The sequence below is a fragment of the Mesoplodon bidens genome, assembly GCF_964165515.1.
Source record: "Mesoplodon bidens genome assembly, chromosome: 17".
NCBI lineage: Eukaryota > Metazoa > Chordata > Mammalia > Artiodactyla > Ziphiidae > Mesoplodon > Mesoplodon bidens.
In genome coordinates this window covers 13,198,927-13,222,101 of record NC_138174.1, presented here as the reverse complement: position 1 = coordinate 13,222,101, position 23,175 = coordinate 13,198,927, and the positions used below count along the sequence as shown (strand labels likewise).

General features: G+C 37.4%; 1 protein-coding gene and 1 long non-coding RNA gene across 5 annotated transcripts in view; one reads left to right on the top strand and one right to left on the bottom strand.

The window, feature by feature from the left end:
- Nucleotides 1-3,099: 3,099 nt before the first annotated feature.
- On the bottom strand, nucleotides 3,100-12,652 carry LOC308605277. The gene is made up of 3 exons (XR_014013671.1): nucleotides 12,566-12,652; nucleotides 12,005-12,138; nucleotides 3,100-3,155 (listed from the first exon to the last, which is right to left on the bottom strand). It is a non-coding gene; the product is annotated as an uncharacterized lncRNA (long non-coding RNA).
- A 1,808-nt stretch (nucleotides 12,653-14,460) lies between these two features.
- The window catches only part of POSTN (periostin), a 34,359-nt gene continuing 25,644 nt past the window's right edge, over nucleotides 14,461-23,175 (top strand). For 2 of the 4 annotated variants that reach the window (XM_081214561.1, XM_081214562.1), the window contains exons 1-4: nucleotides 14,463-14,651; nucleotides 15,946-16,044; nucleotides 19,386-19,450; nucleotides 21,151-21,308. In XM_081214561.1, coding sequence (XP_081070687.1) covers nucleotides 14,533-14,651; nucleotides 15,946-16,044; nucleotides 19,386-19,450; nucleotides 21,151-21,308 — 441 coding nt within the window. In that variant the 5' untranslated portion in view covers nucleotides 14,463-14,532. Of the gene's footprint in view, nucleotides 14,652-15,945; nucleotides 16,045-19,385; nucleotides 19,451-21,150; nucleotides 21,309-23,175 lie in introns of all 4 variants that reach the window. The other 2 variants (XM_081214560.1, XM_081214563.1) reach the window with 2 other exon arrangements.

The window sequence follows — 23,175 nt, the reverse complement described above, 5'->3', positions numbered from 1 at the left end:
ATTTTTTTTCCCTATGTAATTATAAAACCCTCACATTTTAAAAGGTTTAGCACTGAATATATAGTTAAAAGTCATTTTTTAGGACTTTAGTTACTATAACAAAAATATTTTCATCTGCTACATCCTGGATCTGTTATTTTGTCAATAAAATCTCAAAGGAATTAGGTTAGTCACGTCTCTGAAGGAAATGCATCTTCCTTACAGTTGCAAAAAGTAGTTGCAACCACTAGAGGTCAGACATTTAAATCTGCAATGTGATGCTCAAATACTAAAGTTATCCAGCTTAGAATTCTGTATCCCGATTTCAAAAATAGTTTCTAAATTTTCTTCCATTATTAAAAATGGAAGTTCTCCTTTCAAAAAGTTCAAAGCATTTCCTGCCTGTGTGGATAGGTGTTTTACACTCTATTTCATCCAAGCTTCAAAATTCTAAAGAGAAATGTAATCCAGGAGTACAGAAAGTTAAAGCACTATCAGCACGATGATCTTCTGATGCTTTTCTAAAAATAAAATAGAAAATGAAAGTATTAGATATATAGGACTTCCACATAATTATCTAATTTAACTACAGATTAGAGGACTCTGTAGGCATTTCAGGGTCTACCAGAAGTCCCAGGGCCTAAATGCCATTCTCCCATTGCCACAAGTATTTTTATCCTCCTGTCAATGAGGGCTAGAGTCTATGAGCTCTTCTCTTATGTTTGGGTTAATTTGTGACACTTTCATTCATTAGCATATGTGGTAGAAGATCACCATGTGCGCTCTGAGTCAGCTCATTAAAAAACATGTATATTCTGTTTGTTAGGTGGATCACTGAGCTGTCATGTACGAAGTCCAACTGTTCTGAGGCCACCATGCTGAAGAGGCCATGGGGAGATGCTCCGGCTGACAGTGCCAGCTGAGCTCAGCTTTCCAGTCCTCCTTGCTAACCTGCTGGACACATGTGTGAAGACGCCAACCTGGAAGTGGAGCCTCCTCCAGTACAAAGGGTTCCAGGTGGCAGCCGGTGGTCTTTGGGGTTACCCCTGCCATTCTGGTCTCCCCAGCTGAAGCTGCAGACATCACAGAGCAGCATGGATTATGGGCAAACCCCATTGTGCACTGTCAGAATCCCTGACCCATAGAAGCCATGACTGTAATAAATCGGTTGCTATTTTATGCCCCTAAATTTAGACTGGTGTGTTAGGCAGTGTGAGATAACTGGAACTCCCAGAGAAATTAACCGAGTTTCCTCCCTTCAACTGGGCTTTTGTTAAAGCAGAAATGGCCAAAATGTAGGTCATTCTGGACAAATGATTTGTTTGTTCTTCACAATTACTCTTTGGCTATTAACTTGGTGAGATTGGTGGGGCATACGGTGCGGGAGGGAAAAAAGCTGGAGAAAAAGCCACTGCCGCATGGCAAAGACATGTGCTGATAGATGCTTAAATACAATTGAAGAACTAACATAATCTATTTTAAAATTGAAGTTCCCAAAATTGTCTCTCAGACTGAAGAATTATTAATTTACAGCCTCTATGGTTTTTCACTGCTTGGCTATTAAATTTTCTTATTGCACCAGCACTATCAGTGCCCACCCCAAATAACGTTTTCCTCCCACATTTTACTTTGTGTATGAATTCCAAACACTGCTGATGTACATGAATATATCCATTATAATGAATATCTGTTACTGTTATTTTTAAACCAATGTCCGCATGCTTAAGAGTTTATTTTACTTAAACTGAAAATGATTTGCTAAAGGCAAAAATGTACAACTTGTGAGTGTGTTTCTATGAAAATTAAAAGCAGACTTAAAGAATCAAAAATTCTTTTCTCATTTAAGGTAAAAGCTTCCATTAACTACTATAGGCCTTTTTTTTTTCTTCCTGAATAAGAACCATAGAATTAGTCTATATGTCCACTTGAATGATTTTTCTCCCTAGAAATCTTTCTAATAAGGTCACCTTTTTTGTTGTTCATTATATCCTGGGAGGCTATTACGCCCAAACACCTGTGTAGTTTGTACATGTAAGACATAACTTTAGGTCCTATGACTTGACTAATTCCATTTTTTTCCACAAGTACAGGTATCTCTGGGAACAAGAATAAAAATGAATTTTGGACATTGGTTAAAATAAGAAGAATAGAAAGTCTTTTCCATTTTTGTTCCCCTACAGTGCTAACACAGTACCCCAAGATTAGTTTGAATATAAGAAAATTGTGGTGAATAAAAACCTTCATCATATGCATGTATTTAGAGAAGAAGTGATATTTTTGAGTAAATTTGAGCAAGGAAAGTGGGAGCTCTCATGATATATGGAGAGAGCAAGAAGAAAGAATCTCCAATAGTGAAATTCATCATATAAGATCAATATCTGGAGAAGTGGAGAAACAGTTTATTTTAGAGCAGAATATATTCAATGCCTTTGTGGATAGCAGACAGATTATAGTTGAAAAATGAGAAGTAACTCAACTTTGGATGGCATTTTCCTGGGAAGAAGTACAAGAAACTTCTCAGGTGTGGAGAGAGAGAAAATATAGACCATGTAGTACAAACACTGGAAACAGGAGATGAGGATTTGAGGACATTGGCGACATGGACAAATAAACAGAGAAGATATCAGCAGATGGAGGGCTAAGTATGAGACCTGAGAATATTCCTTCTGTCCAGAGGGACAGAAGGAGGTGATATATGGATGATTATGAATGATGGTGTTACCGTAATTCAGATCATTCTTTCAGCAGACCAAACGTGCCTGGTGGGATGTTGAAAGTCTAGTATTTTACGGTATAGATGTCTACAGAGTTCCTTCTTTTTTTTTTTTTTTTTTTTTTTTTTTTTTATGTACGCGGGCCTCTCACTGTTGTGGCCTCTCCCGTTGCTGAGCACAGGCTCTGGATGCACAGGCTCAGCAGCCATGGCTCACGGGCCCAGCCGCTCCACGGCATGTGGGATCCTCCCGGACCAGGGCACAAACCCGCGTCCCCTGCATTGGCAGGCAGACTCTCAACCACTGCGCCACCAGGAAAGCCCTACAGAGTTCTTTTAAAGCAGCAATTTATCCATCCCTTCATCTTTCAATCTGATCTGAAAGAATATTGGAAGTTACCTGTAACTGGGAGACAGACGATGACTAGGGTCTTAATTGCCTCTGAAACAAAGTCATCCAAATCTAAATGAGGGAAAAGACGAAAAGCACATGTCAATATCATCAGGCAGGCCAGAGATGAGAAATATGGGACGTATAAATGTGAGGGTGAACCACTAAGTGAAAATAGACTGTGGAAGTGATTACTTCCAATCATTTACTTGAATTAGAAAAGTCAGTCACGAGTCCTTATTCTTGTCATTAGCCTATGTCAGCGTAGAACAACAACAAAAACTCAGATAAAAAAATGAAGCAATTCATTCTTCAGCTACATACATACAAAAATGAGACCAGATTTTTCACTTTTTATCCGGATTTGACAAGTTATTCTGGTGACCACAATAAATCTAATTTGAATTTGATTTGAATCAAATGATTTGAATATAATCACTTTTAAAATATTTTATATGAGACCATTATTGGAGGAGCTTCAAGATGGCGGAAGAGTAAGACGCGGGAGATCGCCTTCCTCCCCACAAATACATCAGAAATACATCTACATGTGGAACAACTCCTACAGAACACCTACTGAATGCTGGCCGAAGACCTCAGACCTACCAAAAGGCAAGAAACGCCCCACGTACCTGGGTAGGGAAAAGAAAAAAGAAAAAACAGAGACAAAAGAATAGGGATGGGACCTGCACCAGTGGGAGGGAGCTGTGGAGGAGGAAAGGTTTCCACTCACTAGGAAGCCCCTTCGCGGGCGGAGACGGGGGAGGGAGGAAGCTTCGGAGCCATGGAGGAGAGCGCAGCCACAGGGGTGCGGAGGGCAAAGCGGAGAGATTCCCGCACAGAGGATAGTTGCTGACTGGCACTCAACCAGCCCAAGAGGCTTGTCTGCTCACCAGCCGGGGCGGGCGGGGGCTGGGAGCTGAGGCTCGGGCTTCGGAGGTCGGATCCCAGGGAGAGGACTGGGGTTGGCGGCGTGAACACAGCCTGAAGAGGGCTAGTGCACCACGGCTAGCCGGGAGGGAGTCCGGGAAAAGGTCTGGAGCTGCCGAAGAGGCAAGAGACTTTTACTTGCCTCTTTGTTTCCTGGTGCGCGAGGAGAGCGGATTAAGAGCACTGCTTTAAAGGAGCTCCAGAGAAGCGCGCGAGACCCCAGAGACGGGCACGAGACGCTAAGGCTGCTGCTGCTGCCGCCAAGAAGCCTGTGTGCGAGCGCAGGTCACTATCCACACCTCCCTTCTGGGAGCCTGTGCAGCCCGCCACTGCCAGGGTACCGGGATCCAGGGACAACTTCCCCGGGAGAGCGCACGGCGTGCCTCGGGCTGGTGCAACGTCACGCCAGCCTCTGCCGCTGAAGGCTCGCCCTGCATTCCGTAACCCTCCCTCCCCCCCCCGCCTGAGTGAGCCAGAGCCCCCGAATCAGCTGCTCCTTTAACCCCGTCCTCTCTCAGCGAAGAACAGATGCCTTTAGGCGACCTACACGCAGAGGCGGGTCCAAATCCAAAGCTGAACTCTGGGAGCTGTGCGAACAAAGAAGAGAAAGGGAATATCTCCCAGCAGCCTCAGGAGCAGCGGATTAAATCTCCACAATCAACTTGATGTACCCTGCATCTGTGGAATACCTGAATAGACAACGAATCATCCCAAATTGAGGAGGTGGACTTTGGGAGCAATGATATATATATATATTTTTTTCCCTTTTTCCCTTTTTGTGAGTGTGTATGTGTATGCTTCTGTGTGAGATTTTGTCTGTATAGCTTTGCTTTGTCATAGGGTTCTGTCTGTCCGTTTCTGTTTTTGTTTTTTTATTACTTAAAAACATTTTTTTAATAATTATTTTTATTTTAATAACTTTATCTTATTTTACTTTATTTTATTTTATCTTCTTTCTTTCGTTCTTTTTTTTTTTTCCTCCTTTTTATTCTGAGCCATGTGCATGACAGGCTCTTGGTGCTGCAGCCAGGCATCAGGGCTGTGCCACTGAGGTGGGAGAGCCAATTTCAGGACACTGGTCCACAAAAGACCTCCCAGCTCCATGTAATATCACACGGTGAAAGTCTCCCAGAGATCTCCATCTCAGCACCAAGACCCAGCTTCACTCAACGACAAGCACGCTACAGTGCAGGACACCCTACGCCAAACAACTAGCAAGACAGGAACACAACCCCATCCGTTAGCACAGAGGCTGCCTAAAATCATAATAAGGCCACAGACACCCCAAAACACACCACCAAATGTGGACCTGCCCACCAGAAAGACAAGATCCAGCCTCATCCACCAGGACACAGGCACTAATCCCCTCCACCAGGAAGCCTACACAACCCACTGAACCAACCTTAGCCACTGGGGACAGACACCAAAAACAATGGGAACGACGAACCTGCAGCCTGCGAAAGGAGACCCCAAACACAGTAAGTTAAGCAAAATGAGAAGACAAAGAAAAACAGCAGATGAAGGAGCAAGATAAAAACCCACCAGACCTAACAAATGAAGAGGAAATAGGCAATATACTTAAAAAACAATTCAGAGTAATGATAGTAAAGATGGTCCAAAATCTTGGAAATAGAATGGAGAAAATACAAGACACATTTAACAAGGCCTAGAAGAACTAAAGAGCAAACAAACAATGATGAACAACACAATAAATGAAATTAAATATTCTCTAGAAGGGATCAATAGCAGAATAACTGAGGCAGAAGAACTGAGAGGTAACCTGGAAGATAAAATAGTGGAAATAACTACTGCAGAGCAGGATAAAGAAAAAAGAATGAAAAGAATTGAGGACAGTCTCAGAAACCTCTGGGACAACAGTAAACACACCAACATTCGAATTATATGGGTTCCAGAAGAAGAAGAGAAAAAGAAAGGGACTGAGAAAATATTTGAAGAGACTATAGTTGAAAACTTCCCTAATATGGGAAAGAAAATAGTTAATCAAGTCCAGGAAGCACAGAGAGTCCCATACAGGATAAATCCAAGGAGAAACACGCCAAGACACATATTAATCAAATTATCAAAAATTAAATACAAAGAACAAATATTAAAAGCAGCAAGGGAAAAACAACAAATAACACATAAGGAAATCCCCATAAGGTTAACAGTTGATCTTTCAGCAGAAACTCTGCAAGCCAGAAGGGAGTGGAAGGACATATTTAAAGTGATGAAGGAGAAAAACCTACAACCAAGGTTACTCTACCCAGCAAGGATCTCATTCAGATTTGATGGAGAAATTAAAACCTTTACAGACAAGCAAAAGCTAAGAGAATTCAACACCACCAAACCAGCTTTACAACAAATGCTAAAGGAACTTCTCTAGGCAGGAAACACAACAGAAGGAAAAGACCTGAAATAATAAACCCAAAACAATTAAGAAAATGATAATAGGAACATACACATCGATAATTACCTTAACTGTAAATGGATTAAATGCTCCAACCAAAAGACATACACCGGCTGAATGGATACAAAAACAAGACCAGTATATATGCTGTCTAAAAGAGACCCACTTCAGACCTAGGGACACACACAGACTGAAAGTGAGGGGATGGAAAAAGATATTCCATGCAAATGGAAATCAAAAGAAAGCTGGAGTAGCAATTCTCATATCAGACAAAATAGACTTTAAAACAAAGACTATTACAAGAGACAAAGAAGGACACTACATAATGATCAAGGGATCGATCCAAGAAGAAGATATAACAATTGTAAATATTTATGCACCCACCATAGGAGCACCTCAGTATAGAAGGCAAATACTAACAGCCATAAAAGGGGAAATCGACAGGAACACAATCATAGTAGGGGACTTTAACACCCCACTTTTACCAATAGACAGATCATCCAAAATGAAAATAAATAAGGAAACACAAGATTTAAATGATACATTAAACAAGATGGACTTAATTGATATTTATAGGACATTCCATTCAAAAACAACAGAATACACTTTCTTCTCAAGTGCTCATGGAACATTCTCCAGGATAGATCATATCTTGGGTCACAAATCAAGCCTTGGTAAATTTAAGAAAATTGAAATCGTATCAAGTATGTTGTCCAACAACAACACTATGAGACTAGATATCAATTACAGGAAAAAATCTGTAAGAAATACAAACACATAGAGGCTAAACAACACACTACTTACTAGCCAAGAGATCACTGAAGAAATCAAAGAGGAAATCAAAAAATACCTAGAAACAAATGATAATGAAAACACGACCACCCAAAACCTATGGGATGCAGCAAAAGAAGCTCTAAGAGGGAACTTTATAGCAATACAATCCTACCTTAAGAAACAAGAAACATCTCAAGTAAACAACCTAACCTTACATCTAAAGCAATTAGAGAAAGAAGAACAAAAAAACCCCAAAGTTAGCAGAAGGAAAGAAATCATAAAGATCAGATCAGAAATAAATGAAAAAGAAACGAAGGAAACGATAGCAAAGATCAATAAAACAAAAAGCTGGTTCTTTGAGAAGATAAACAAAATTGATAAAGCATTAGCCAGACTTATCAAGAAAAAAAGAAGGGTCAAATCAACAGAATTAGAAACGATAAAGGAGAAGTAACAACTGACACTGCAGAAATATGAAGAATCATGAGAGATTACTACAAGCAACCATATGCCAAAAAAATGGACAACCTGGAAGAAATGGACAAATTCCTAGAAATGCACAACCTGCCAAGACTGAACCAGGAAGAAGTAGAAAATATGAACAGACCAATCATAAGCACTAAAATTGAAACTGTGATTAAAAATCTTCCAACAAACAAAAGCCCAGGACCAGATGGCTTCACAGGTGAATTCTATCAAACATTTAGAGAAGAGCTAACACCTATCCTTCTCAAACTCTTCCAAAATATAGTACAGGGAGGAACACTCCCAAACTCATTCTACGAGCCCACCAACACCCTGATACCAAAACCAGACAAAGATGTCAAAAAGAAAGAAAACTACAGGCCAATATCACTGATAAACATAGATGCAAAAATCCTCAACAAAATACTAGCAAACAGAATCCAACAGCACATTAAAAGGATCATACACCATGATCAAGTGGGGTTTATCCCAGGAATGCAAGGATTCTTCAATATATGCAAATCAATCAACGTGATACACCATATTAACAAACTGAAGGAGAAAAACCATATGATCATCTCAATCGATGCAGAGAAAGCTTTCGACAAAATTCAACACCCATTTATGACAAAAACCCTTCAGAAAGTAGGCATAGAGGGAACTTTCCTCAACATAATACAGGCCATATATGACACACCCACAGCCAACATCATCCTCAATGGTGAAAAACTGAAATCATTTCCACTAAGATCAGGAACAAGACAAGGTTGCCCACTCTCACTATTATTCAACATAATTCTTTAAGTTTTAGCCACAGCAATTAGAGAAGAAAGAGAAATAAAAGGATCCAGATTGGAAAAGAAGAAGTAAAGCTGTCACTGTTTGCAGATGACATGCTACTATACACAGAGAATCCTAAAGATACTATCAGAAAACTACTAGAGCTAATCAATGAATTTGGTAAAGTAGTAGGATACAAAATTAATGCTCAGAAATCTCTTGCATTCCTATACACTAATGATGAAAAATCTGAAAGTGAAATTAAGAAAACTCTCCCATTTACCACTGCAACAAAAAGAATAAAATATCTAGGAATAAATCTACCTAAGGAGACAAAAGACCTGTATGCAGAAAATTATAAAACACTGATGAAAGAAATTAAAGATGACACAAATAGATGGAGAGATATACCATGTTCTTGGATTGGAAGAATCAACACTGTGAAAATGACTCTACTACCCAAAGCAATCTACAGATTCAAAGCAATCCCTATCAAACTACCACTGGCATTTTTCACAGAACTAGAACAAAAAATTTCACAATTTGTATGGAAACACAAAAGACCCTGAATAGCCAAAGCAATCTTGAGAAAGAAAAATGGAGCTGCAGGAATCAGGCTCCCAGACTGCAGACTATACTACAAAGCTACAGTAATCAAGACAGTATGGTACTGACACAAAAACAGAAATATAGATCAATGGAACAGGATAGAAAGCCCAGAGACAAACCCACACACATATGGTCATCTCTTTTATAAAAGAGGCAAGAATATACAGTGGAGAAAAGACAGCCTCTTCAATAAGTGGTGCTGGGAAAACTGGACAGCTACATGTAAAAGAATGAAATTAGAACACTCCCTAACACCATACACAAAAATAAACTCCAAATGGATTAAAGACCTAAATGTAAGGCCAGACACTATCAAACTCTTAGAGGAAAACATAGGCAGAACACTCTATGACATAAATCACAGCAAGATCCTTTTTGACCCACCTCCTAGAGAAATGGAAATAAAAACAAGAATAAACAAATGGGACCTAATGAAACTTCAAAGCTTTTGCACAGCAAAGGAAACCATAAAGAAGATGAAAAGACAACCCTCAGAATGGGAGAAAATATTTGCAAATGAAGCAACTGACAAAGGATTAATCTCCAAAACTACAAGCAGCTCATGCAGCTCAATATCAGAAAAACAAACAACCCAATCCAAAAATGGGCAGAAGACCTAAATAGACATTTCTCCAAAGAACATATACAGATCGCCAACAAACACATGAAAGGATGCTCAACATCACTTATCATCAGACAAATGCAAATCAAAACTACAATGAAGTATCACCTCACATCAGTCAGAATGGCCATTATCAAAAAATCTACAAACAATTAATGCTGGAGAGAGTGTGGAGAAAAGGGAACCCTCTTGCACTGTTGGTGGGAATATAAATTGATACAGCCACTATGGAGAACAGTATGGAAGTTCCTTAAAAAACTAAAAATAGAACTACCATACGACCCAGCAATCCCACTACTGGGCATATACCCTGAAAAAACATAATTCAAAGAGTCATCTACCACAATGTTCATTGCAGCTCTATTTACAATAGCCAGCATATGGAAGCAACCTTAATGTCCATCAACAGATGAATGGATAAAGAAGATGTGGCTCATATATACAATGGAATATTACTCAGCCATAAAAAAGAACGAAACTGAGTTATCTGTAGTGAGGTGGATGGACCTAGTGACTGTCATACAGAGTGAAGTAAGTCAGAAAGAGAAAAACAAACACCATATGCTAACACATATATATGGCATCTAAAAAAAATGGTCATAAGAACCTAGGGGCAAGACGGGAATAAAGATGGAGACCTACTAGAGAATGGACTTGAGGATACAGGGAGTGGGAAGGGTAAGCTGGGACAAAGTGAGAGAGTGGCATGGACATATATACGCTACCAAACGTAAAATAGATAGCTAGTGGGAAGCAGCCGCATAGCACACAGAGATCAGCTCGGTGCTTTGTGACCACCTCGAGGGGTTGGATGGGGAGGGTGGGAGAGAGGGAGATGCAAGAGGGAAGAGATATGGGGACATATGTATATGTATAATTATTATTTTAATCAAAACATAATAGGCTGTATCTGTGCTTCTTGAGACATATACTGTACTTTCTCCACTAGATGTCTCCAGAGAAATACGAGTAAATACTGCTAATAAAAATTGCTGCTAATACACACCCAGCTCAACTAAGGACAAATAGTTACATTGGTTACTTAGTATGAAAGTGAAATCTGTCACTTGATAGGCTTTTAAAGAAAATGAGAGTCTAAATGTATAAAGGAAAGATGGCACACTACCCACGTTTATCACAGAATGCCCTTTCACTTCTAAATGAATTAACATTAAAGAGACATCATGTAGAAAGTCATCTCTTTCTTTGACTATGATTTCATTATCTTATCTATGTTTGGCCAGAGCATCCCTGAAGATCTAAGGGCGTACAGGAGAAAATCCATTGGGAATACACTGGGGGCATGGCTGGGGAGGTGACACTTCTTATAGGCTTTACAATGTGTCAACCGCAAATATTTGAGCCTATATATTGCCTTTCTGACCTCTTTTAAGTTGGGCATTGATGTTCAATGTTATTTTGGCTATTATGATTGTTTTAATGAGGGAAAAATATCACAAAATTTAACTTTTGTCTTAATTTGAATTCCTTTTACTGTTGGCTGAGTTCAGCATAATCTAATCATTTTAACAAAAGGTTTTCTCTCCCTCGAAGGAAGCGAAGATCTCTGGGTCTTTGCCAGGACTTCGGTTTACAAGGCTGCAAACCCAGGTACCAAGGAAGCCTAGGCACTTCACTGGCCAAGGTGCTTGGACACTGAGAAGTGTGCCCCCAAGAAAGTGTGGCAGTAACTTCAAAGCCTTATCGTCTTTTAGAAGTAAATTCTATTACCTGTAGTTTCCAAATGGGCCAATAAGAAAGAAAGGTAGTACTTAAGAAATGCCAAGATCCCACAGACCATACATTAAAAAAACAGGGGATTTTAAATTATTTGGGGGAAATAACCACTCTGGATCATTCAAAACCAAGGAAATTCTGTTTTAAAAATCCAATAGTTTGGTATGTAATCATTCCACAATGTATTCGTGTGTCCAGTCATCACGTTGTACACCTTAAAGATATATATACATTTTCTATTTGTCAAGTATGCCTCAATAAAGCTGGGGAAAAAAAGTATGGTTTCTAGAAAAAAAAAATCCACTCTTGGCTTGAGTATCCAGGTTTGTTGAATCCATAGGCCATGTCTAATCCCAGAGATTGTTAGGTAAGTTTAATGTTGGTTACATGCTGGTGACAGTAAGCATGATACTTTAATCACATCACAGTCTCCAGAGTCTCCAGAGGCTATGAGGCTGCTACAAACATCCACTGGATAATTTGCAAACTGCCAGTAAATTAGCATCCTGATAGCTAGAAACAAATGTCACTGTCTTTCGAACACATTATTTTTCCTTGGTCCTGTAATAAACCATTTCTTTTTCATTAATGACTTACAGTTCTGGGTCAGACTTTGCAACCCTGAAAGTCAGATTTAATTGCGAAGGTTTCAAACTTCCTCCAAACTGTTAAGAAAATTATGTAGTCAACCCAAGGTCAGGATCCTTTCATGAAGCAGAAGAATAAGGGTCCTGTGTGGAGTGAAAGAGAGAGATTAACCCTTGATGAGTGCTCAGAAAGGAGAGAATTGTGTCCCTCTCAAGATGTTTAAACTTTTCTCTACAGCTTAGACAGTATTCCCAATCTCTGGAACTATTTCCTCCCCTCACCCTGCCCCAAGTTGTTGGCTATGGACCAGGGTTCCATATTAGCTTCCCTGAAGTCAGGATCCTGGCTAAAGTAGTTGCTTGGACTTTCCCCCACTATGTAGTATCTTATAATATCACCCTTCTGGGCTGGGCTCAGCATTTTAAGTTGCAGTGCCATTTTTTTCTTTTTAATATATTTACTCTAAAATTTTCCTTCTTTTGGAATGTTCTCCAACCTCTAAATTTACATGGAATTTATATGTACAATCTGGCCTTCATTTTCAAGATCCTCTTTGATGGCATTACTCACCCTGAATATAAATATTTGTTGAGGGCTAGCATTTGTTGACTTCCAAATATGATGCTCGAGATGGGTACATTTAAGACTCAATTATTTGCAGCTCTGAAAAGAAAGATTTAAGAATACTCTTTTTATAGTATAAATATATACAATGCTTTTTACAAAAAGTAAACCTCTACCTACTGTCAGGAAGGAAAAGTCATGTTTTGAAATATGAACGCATTTCCATTATCACGACTTTCCTCATGCAATTATTTGTCCATTTGTACCAAAGAAGGAGTCAGGGTGAATGGAAGCCATTCATTCCAGTGGATAAAACTGTGGTCACAGGAACACAGGTCACAGGTCAAAATCGTTCTTTAAAATAATCGATATATTTTCAATTTATAGGCGCTGTTAAGAAAGTAGGTAACATGACATGATATTAATTCTGCCTTCACCCCAACCTTCAAAGTCAAGTCCATCTGTTATCATTCTGGACCATATTTAAATAACTTTTTCACTCTTGATACATATTTTCCAAGTCTATATCTCTCTCTATACCTCATTCCTTTCTCTCCAATCAAACCCCATTGGATCTGAGCAGATTTCTGCTTCATTACAGAAACCCTTAGTAACAGTTACAGCTGCCTAAAATGAAAAGGGTTGCATTAATCTTATAGAGCATCTCAGTAAAGAGTGGATGACTATTTACAGTGATGATGTTGGAGGGATTTCTGTATTTTGAGTTTAATTTGTTTCCTGTAATTCCAAAATTCTATTGTTTTATCTTAGAAGATAAGCAATCTACGTTATAATGTCTCACCAGCCTAGAGTTGAAGACTTTTATATAACTGTTATCAGTAATGTTCTAATAGCTAATATACTGATATCAGATAGGCTAGTGTGTAACTTATTTATCCAGGGAAACTCATTGTAGTTATTTAGCTAATTGTTGACGTATCATGTGTGGAGTGGTGAGAGTGGATATTCCCTTGGCTAGGAATTGCACTGTGTAACATTAAGAGACTTTGGTTACTCTTGGTAAAACAGAAGAAGAAGAATTCTGGCAATGCCCCTGTTTCTTAATATGTATTGCATTATTCTGTTGCAGTTAGACTGGTAATATTTGTTTCCAACAGGGGATGCTTTTGTCCTGTGGCTATCAAGAGATGCGCTGTCAAGAAATGGTGAACATCATGCCCTGTATGTAATGAAAAAACAAAATGACACATGTTTTTCTTTCCTGCTTTGCTTCAAAAGTTAGGGAAACTTACCAGAACCAGATTTATGTTAACTCTATCTATTCCTTGATATCTGAAAAGAGAAGTGAAATGGGAGGGATCCCCCCAGTTTACACATTGCAAGGAAAATGTGATTCCTCCTACATGTTTCATCAGCAAGTTAAAATTCTTGTCCCATACTCTGTGAATGTTTATGTCCACTCAACATTTGTTCTTAATCAACAGCCATTACTGCCTTGTGATTATCCAACCTACATCTACCTTTGTTATTTGGTGAAAAATAATCTTTCAGTTCTGATGTGAACTGAATATGACAAGATGTGATAAGATCAAATCATACTCTCATTGAGCACAGGAACATGCACTCTGAAAGGGATATATTACAGAATCATTCTTAAAATGTAAATAAAATCATTTCCCATAAAAACCCTCTAAATCACAAAAGAATAAAACAGAAATACGAACATGGAATGAGTCAGGTAGTAAAAATAAAGAGAAATAAATAATATAAAAATAAAATAAATATCCTTTTGATAATGAGAAGAAAAAGAGGCTCAGTGTGCTCAGTAAACATAGCTGAAAAAGCAGATTCTAGCTGGCAACTTGAAGTTGCTGATGCCTTCTGGAGAGAGTTCAGATTCCCAGGTTGATACAGAGCTCCCTCCCAGAACTCTGCCATGTATATAAACTCTGAGCTCTCCAAAGCCCACTGCCAGTTCTCTTCGTGGACTAACTGCAACGGAGAGACTAGAGATGATTCCTCTCTTACCCATATTCTCTCTGTTCTTGCTTGTTGTGGTTAACCCTGCAAATGCCAATGGTCATTATGACAAGATCTTGGCTCACAGCCGTATCAGGGGCCGGGATCAGGGGTAAGTCAGTGGTTTGATTTTATAAACTTTCTTTTCCCTTAGCTTGTTGTATGTACAATTCTACATGCAGTTCCTTATTTATACCTCAGGTTTTTTTTTTCCTACTTATTACAATGTAACAAGAAAAAGGAAAAAATGAGTATTCTGTGGTTGATGTATGTGTTTTAAACTTTAAGGATTACTGTCTAAAAAACTTGTGTATAATTGCTTTTTATGAAACACTGTAAGATTTTAATGTAATTAACAACATTTAATAGGGCATTTCTTTATGATTCAGTTTATTTGTGCTTTTATTTGATTCCAAATTTCTGGAATGAGGTTCTCAAGATGAAAGAATCTATTGTTGGAGACTCTCATTATGTAAACAGCTTTGAAATATCTCACATTATGTTAGGGGAAATTTCATTTATTATGAAAATTAAACAATAGGTAATGTAACCAGTTTCCTGAATTTTTTGAAGCACTTAAGAATGCTTTTAAATTTTGCATTCCGTACAATTTGCAAAAACTTTATTTCTTAGAATAAACTCAACTACAACTTAGCATTTTTAAAGTTATCAGACATAATTTAGTAACTTAACCAACCATTTATTATTAATTTTTGAAATGGATCTTGGCACTACATCCACAATGTCTCAGAGAGATGTTCATAATGCTCCAAAGTTCCCTTGCCTTACAGAGCAAATAAGACTTCCTTCTTTTTAAGGGAGAAAAACACTTAAAATTCTGGCAGAGGATGTCTTAATCTAATTACTTCCAGGCAAAGCAATAAATTTTCCTTTGTGCAGCCATATTATTTAAGTTAATCTTAGCATTCATTTACTTCTGTGATTGCTTACCTAGAAAATTACAGAGTACAGTGTCCTTGGACTTAGTAAAACTTGTCTATTTTGCTGTCTGATCTGTCATTGTTCCAGAGCCCTAGGCCACCCCCAAACCCTAAATGAGCACATGTTTGGTTTAAAAGGGTCAGTGAATTACCTACGATTAAAAGTAATAAGACACGTTGTTTAATTCTATTAGGTTAACTTTTGAAACAATGGCATTTTACTCTCAGAGATGTATAATTTCCTCTCTCTCTCTGTCTCTCATAGACTTTAGTTTTTCCAATGATTCAGTAGGATTGGATCAGAAGGAGATTTGTCCTGACTAGAATCACATCTTTTTTTAGAATTGCATCTTTGATAATCGAATCCACATATTAACATTTTTTTTCTTTTTTTACTATCTGACATGTGGATATGAAAAACTAGTTGTCATTAGGACATTAACTTTCTTTCCTTCCATCTTCCAGCCCAAATGTCTGCGCCCTTCAACAGATTTTGGGCACCAAAAAGAAATACTTCAGCACTTGTAGGAACTGGTATCAAGGTGCCATCTGTGGAAAGAAAACGTAAGTGTCATTTTTTCCTTAACGTGCCAGTTCCAAAGACAACACCACAATGCCAATGCCTTTCCTTGGACATACACACGATGTTCTCGAAAATACTCTCCAAAATTATGAGCTTAAAAAAAATGGATCACATATGAATAAAGAAATTTTCCCTGAATTTCTCCCTCTACTAGTGGAACTCATGTTATTCCTGAATCTGTGGCAATGGCCATGTGAGCTGGTATAGAATCACTGACAGTTTGACTATGTCATTTCTACTCCTGGTTTGGCCTCTTTTATCTTAGGCAAGTCAATTAACCTCTTTGCCTCAGTTTCCTCATTTTATTTAAAAAAATGCCAGAAGAACAAATTGATCTGAAATACCAGGGTTTTCAGGTAAAAATTAATGTTTGCCTACATTCATTTAGAAATTATACAAAGTACACCAGTTTACCCCAGAGTTTTCATCAAAGCTTAAAGTTGGAAGGGACTTAAGTTTCATATCTTCATTTAATCCAGTCATTCCATCCCAAACTGCCAGATCCCCAGGGGTCCCCAAAGGTGATAATGGAAACCCACCACTATATTACTATTTCAATAGCCAAAAAGATGATTACTTTTCAACTTAGTTATATATTTCACTGATTAACCTAGAGTTGGAAAGCATTTTTATTACTTGATAGCTTATTGGTTTAATCAATTAATAAATATTGGTAGAAGAAATATAATCCTAGACATATAAAGGTTGATACAAATTCTTCATTTTAAGATGAAGGAGCTGAATTGTAGATAAAAAAATTAAAGATGTCATCCTCAGTCAATGAAAAAATAGAAATGGCTCCTGCCTGCTTCTTATTACTTTGGACAGCAACCTCAGTGGAGGACGACTTGAGAACCAGAATATCTGAAGCACATCATCATTAAACTTCAGTTACCCTAAATAGGTGGAAGGATTGGGGGATTGTTAAAAAACATATTCTTAACTTAATAATATTGGTTACAAATACTAACTGTGGAATCACGTAACATTTTGGAGTCTTGTTTCTTTGCCTGTGAAATGCGGATTTAATACTTGGAGAGTTTCTGAAGGTAAAATGAATGAACTAATGTGAAATTACTAAGTAACTCTAACTCATAACATTAATCATACTTAAATTTAAACTATTTTAAGCAAATTGGGTATATGCTGGTGTGAAAAGGAGGTGTGTGCAGATGCCTATTTAAAATGCATAGGGTTCTCTGTATTTTACTAGAATCGTATATTCAAGGCATATAACCTTATCTGGACTGTGCCTCCCCATGGTAACCAAGACTAGGACCCCACAGGACATTGCTGCCTATTCCCACATGTTGGCTTAACAGAGTTTTAACCGATGTTACTTTCTGACTTGGACATTATTCTTATTAGTTTGCACAAATCTGCTAGACTTGTGGATCATTCACACAACTACAGTGTAAGTCAGTAGTTACAAGGATCCTGGCCATGATTTAGGTGGCCCCAGTTGGGAACTCCAAAGCTCTGGATTTTTCTCGCTTTGTTCTTTGTATTCTTGGTTACCATGAGGCCTATTTGGAAGGCACACTAACTGCATAAGAAAGGACCTGCTCTCTGAAATATTTAGGGAAAATCTTTATTACACACTTCCTGGAAGTTAAGGAAGTCTGATACAATCTCACTTTAACCATCTAAATATGTTAGAGATGCCAACGCTTGTACAAAGCTTATGCCAAGATTCTTTCTTGCTTTCCATTAAAAAAGAAAAAAAATCCTGCTTTGAAGCCTGGCTTTTTACCAGAAGTATAACAGTGTCTCCTTTGTTTAATTATATTAGCTTATTTCCCTTAACTTCATTTTCACAAACACATTAACATCTGTGCTCTGGAATAAATGTAAATGCTAGCTGCTAGTTTCAAACAACCAAAGGAATCAGTAACACTGACAGGAAGAATGCCTGATTTGCCATCTGCTTGCAGCTGCTAAAATTTCCAAAGTCATCTTTAGGACTTTATGTATCAGTTGACAGAAATGTTTATCTTCTGTTTGAATACTGCTTTGGGGATCTGGGGGAAGTAACTGGGTCTAATGAAAAGCAGGAAGTTTCCTAGGTTTAAGATATTCCCCACAATATACATTGGCTCAATAATATAGTATTTTGTAGACCTCCTTCAAAAAAATGTCAGTGACATTTTCAGTTGGCATTTCCATGAGATTTTAGATACTATTCAGAAAATGAAGATAAATTTCTCACTTTCAGAGATATGCACAGTCATGATTTTTTTTTTTACTCTTATTTGTCCTACTGACAATATGGGAACTTTGAGTTTTGCGTAGCATAAATTTCCTGGAAAAACTACTTTTTTGTTGTTGTTGCTTTCAAAGCATTAACTCAGACAACTGTATTGTTCAAGTATCATCTGAAATTGCAATTGCCTGTTTTGGAATTCTATACCATATAGTGCATTAATATGAGCATGTGTTATAGAAATTTTTGCTACTTTAGCAATTTCTTCTTCTATTTACTATTTTACATAAAGTATTATTAGTCCTGAACTAAAAATTATGTATCTCATTCTTATTGTTTATGATATATGCTAAAGCTAAAGTATAAGCAATTCTTAATCAATCCCTTGGCATTCAAATATTCACATTTATTTTTATGGGTAGCCATGTAAATAAAATTATTTCAGGGACCATATTTGCCTAAGGCTCTCTTACGGTCTATATATGTTTCCAATACCAACTATTCTTGAAATTATATTAAAATTAGAGAACAGTTTGAAAATTTAGTTTCCCACTTATCTCTATATTCTTATCTTTTAACTATCCGTAAGCCAATATTCCATGCCAGAAATTTTATTCTCATCTATAGTTTCATATTTTACTACCTATAAGTGAGTTAATACATTTTTCTGATGTTCTTAGCTCCTAATAACCTTTTACTAATAAACATTTATAGCTATTTATAGTTTGCAAAACTATTTCCAAAGCATTGTTTTATTTGAGATTCACAACTACCCATGAATAAGTATTTTAGCTACTACACTCATGTTAAATAGTTGGGAAAACTGAGACTCAAATTTATTAAGTGATTTGCTCACGGTCACACATCAACTAAGTAGTGGAACTAGGAACCAAACTCCATTCTTCTGGCTCAAGATCCTAGAATTTTTCCACCATGCCATGAGGCTACAGAGAGAAATCAAGCTAATATAAATACCTCGATGTCATAAACAAACAAAAAAACTGGATTTCGAAATTCTCAATAAATCACGGCAATAAGTAATATGTTTTGCTAAGTTTATGTCAAAATGTATCCTTTGTAGTTCTTCCATTTTAATATTAATTTTCTTCCAATGTATAGGACTGTGTTATATGAATGCTGCCCTGGTTATATGAGGATGGAAGGAATGAAAGGCTGCCCAGCAGGTAAAGTTTCAATTACTGAATTAAATGAGGAATTTGTCTTGTTTGAGTTAAAAGAGTTGAAGTAGCTTATAGCGAAGCCAATTGTGTGTGTGTGTGTGTGTGTGTGTGTGTGTGTATTTAGCACCATGATAAATCCAAGATATATCCCCTATATCTTGGTGTTAATCATGACTTTATCATATTGATAAAGTATTAAAATATACATTATACACACTAAATGCTGGACAACAGAAGCTTATTCTAAATTTAAATTAGTTCAACTTTCCTTCAAGAACAAAACTCCCCACTACAAAATCCCTTTCTTTGAACTTGTCTAGGAACATGGACTGACTACTTGGCAAGGCATCATCTTCTCTGCTTCAACAGCTCCGATTTTATAACGTTTCTCAGATTGAAAGTTAGTTTCCTGTAACTTGCCAACTAGAGAAAAATTAGTTCATCTATTTCCTCTTTGAAATGACATCCATTCAGATAGTTAACACAAATCATCACACCCTTCCTCAGCTACCCTCTCTTCCCCAACAGAATCTTCTCTTCTCTGGGCTCATGGCCCCCAGTTTGAATGTGATATAGACTTTGGAGTCCTTACTGTAATTGGCACCACCCATGAAAAGCCTCTAATCCAGTCATTTTTTTTCTTCTGATTGTGATCCAAGACTGGTGTCTACTATCTATGTGTGTCCAGGAAGCTGAGAAAATATTAAGACAAATACCTCAGTTTGGGGCGGGTGGGCTCTGGAACTTTGGTTAATGTTATTGGTAACCATGTCATATCATTAACTCATGCTGAATTTTTAATTAATTAAAATTGATTACAGATCTTTTTTAAATGAATACTGTCAAACCAGGTCTTCCTTTGGGATTTGTTTTTTTTTTAACTTAGGTGTGGGACTTAAATGGAACCCTGTGACATTTAACTGTTACGTTTGACTCATTTTTCCCATCCTGTTGGGGTGTTTTTAAATCCTGATTTTGTGATTTAATTTACTAATTGTGTACCTAGTCTTGCTATATTCACAAAGGTAATAACCATTTCTCCTATGATATGATCCAAATCATACTACATTTTAAATAAGACAGTCATAAAAAATAAGTTGGCTGCACCTAAACTTCAGGCTGACATTCATATATTAATCTTTCTTCCGAAGTTCAGAAGATATATTCTAGAAGTATTAGATATTTTTATATATTTCCTTCCTGAAATTATGATGAAAAGAAGCAGGTCTACATATTTCTTTTAGGGACCCAAATCTATATAATTATACCCTTATACCTAACAGTATTATACTATTTAGGAGCTTTAAACCAACATGAAAAAAAAATTACCTTTGCCATTGTCAGTGAGAAGTGAGGAACTCTTGTTGTTTTCAGTGAAATAGTCAGATACTTACTAATAATTATAATTGAACCATATTGACATAGCAGATTTGACATGTAAATAGACTAAACATCAAACAAGGATAATAATTGAAAATTCATTTTCTTTCAACACCAAGGATATATGGAATGATATTTTTCAATAGTACTTTATTATTTGACATTCAAAAGGCAACTTTCACATAAAATTGATGATTTATAGAACTGTATTGCTAAAATTATCATTTAATATATTGGGGGGCTTTATGTAAAGGTTAAATTATTGTAAAATAACATTCTTGAAATTTTTCCCTACGTACTTATTCATCTCTTGATTATTTCAGTTATGCCTATTGACCACGTTTATGGTACCCTGGGCATTGTGGGAGCCACCACCACGCAGCGTTATTCTGATATCTCAAAACTGAGGGAAGAGATCGAAGGAAAGGGGTCATTCACTTACTTCGCACCAAGTAACGAGGCTTGGGACAACCTGGATTCTGTAATTCATTATTTTTATGAATATAAATTTTTTTACTGCTATTGGTATACTTTAATTGATTTACTGACTTGGAAATGAATAGAAATTGTATATCTTTTTGTCGTACATATATGAGGATACATAAAAGGATGAGTTAATTGAGGGTAAGGAGAAAATCATTTTAATACATCCATAAATGGAATAACACCCCGGTAGGCTCATGGACTAACAAAGGCAAACTAATAGTGGATTGAACAAGCACTTTATCATTATTCTAGTTTACTCCTTTCCTCTTTCCCTTTTGGTTGTGAAGAAATATAGGTAATTTTAAATGACATATCTCATAGAAAGGCAAGTTAAGAAGCCTAGTGGAATTTAAAAATTTTAATATGCTATATTATACATATACTTATTATTTTAATTATATGTAAATATATATGTCTGTTCAGAGACTGACAGATTTATAAACGTGTGTGTATATTTAAATTGAAGGAGGGCTTCCCTGGTGGCGCAGTGGTTGAGAATCTGCCTGCCAATGCAGGGGACACGGGTTCGTGTCCCGGTCTGGGAAGATCCCACATGCCGCGGAGCAACTAAGCCCGTGAGCCACAACTACTGAGCCTGCGCGTCTGGAGCCTGTGCTCCGCAACAAGAGAGGCCACGACAGTGAGAGGCCCGCGCACCGCGATGAAGAGTGGCCCCCGCTCGCCGCTACTAGAGAAAGCCCTCGCACAGAAACGAAGACCCAACACAGCCAAAAATAAATAAATAAATTTAAATTGAAGGGTTGTAAACAACACATTTAATTTTCAGGGGTTTTTTGTGCATAATCTGATTTACAACACACTAAATTATGACAATATACAAATCTGTAAAACTGGTATAGAAATATATTCCTACTTTCTACTTGATATGAAGATGAACTGATAATTACTACTAGAGTCATACAATATTTAGTAAAACTTAGGCAGATTCTTCTAGATTTTATCTTGCTGCATTAACTGTGAGGTTAATTGCTTGCATTATAGAACTTTCTCTCTTCTAGTTGTCTTTGACCACATCTCTAACCACCTTTCTGGTCCTTTTTGCAGACTCCTCTTCTTCCTTGCCTTAAGAATGGGTATTATGAAGGTCTCTTCCAGGAAGTATACTCTGCAGTTTAGATGTACTTCTGATGGCTTCAGCTTTCACTTTAATGCATAGAGCCATGGAATCTGAGTTTCTTGAATCCCAGGAGAATATTTCTAACATCTATCTTAATATTTCTCCTTGGATACACCATCTGTATCTTTAAACAAAACGTTATCTAAAACAGATGCCACTTTCTTTCTCCCCATCAACAACTGCTTTTCTGCTGTCTTTTTTCCATAATTGGCAGTACCAATCTCAGAGTTCAAACTTGAAAATTATGAGTCATCCTTACTTTGGCTCTCTCCAGATCTTAGAAACTACTGTTAGTCACCCATATCTCATTTTTCATCCTCATGATAGTCTTTTTTTCTGCTATGCATTACCACCAGATTAACCTTCCTAAAGCCCAGGCTAATCATTATATTCCAAGCCCACAAAAGCCTCAATGGCTCCCCATTGCCAGTTTAATTTACTCTTTACTTGGGCATTAAAGTCTTCTACGTTATGGTCCCATATACTTTTCTAAAATTTCTTTCTTAATATTATCTGAGAAACGTAAAGGCATACAATAACCACACTGGACAACTTCTGCTTTCCCAACGTTCACCCTGTGCCAGCAGCTGGACTTAGAATGATCATCACACCATCCCTACCCTGTCTACCTACCCTGCAAGACCTGTCTCCAAACCTGAATTGCCAGCCATCTTCATTTGATCTGGAAAGCATTTTTTTTCTCCTTCCATCCTTTATCTTACTA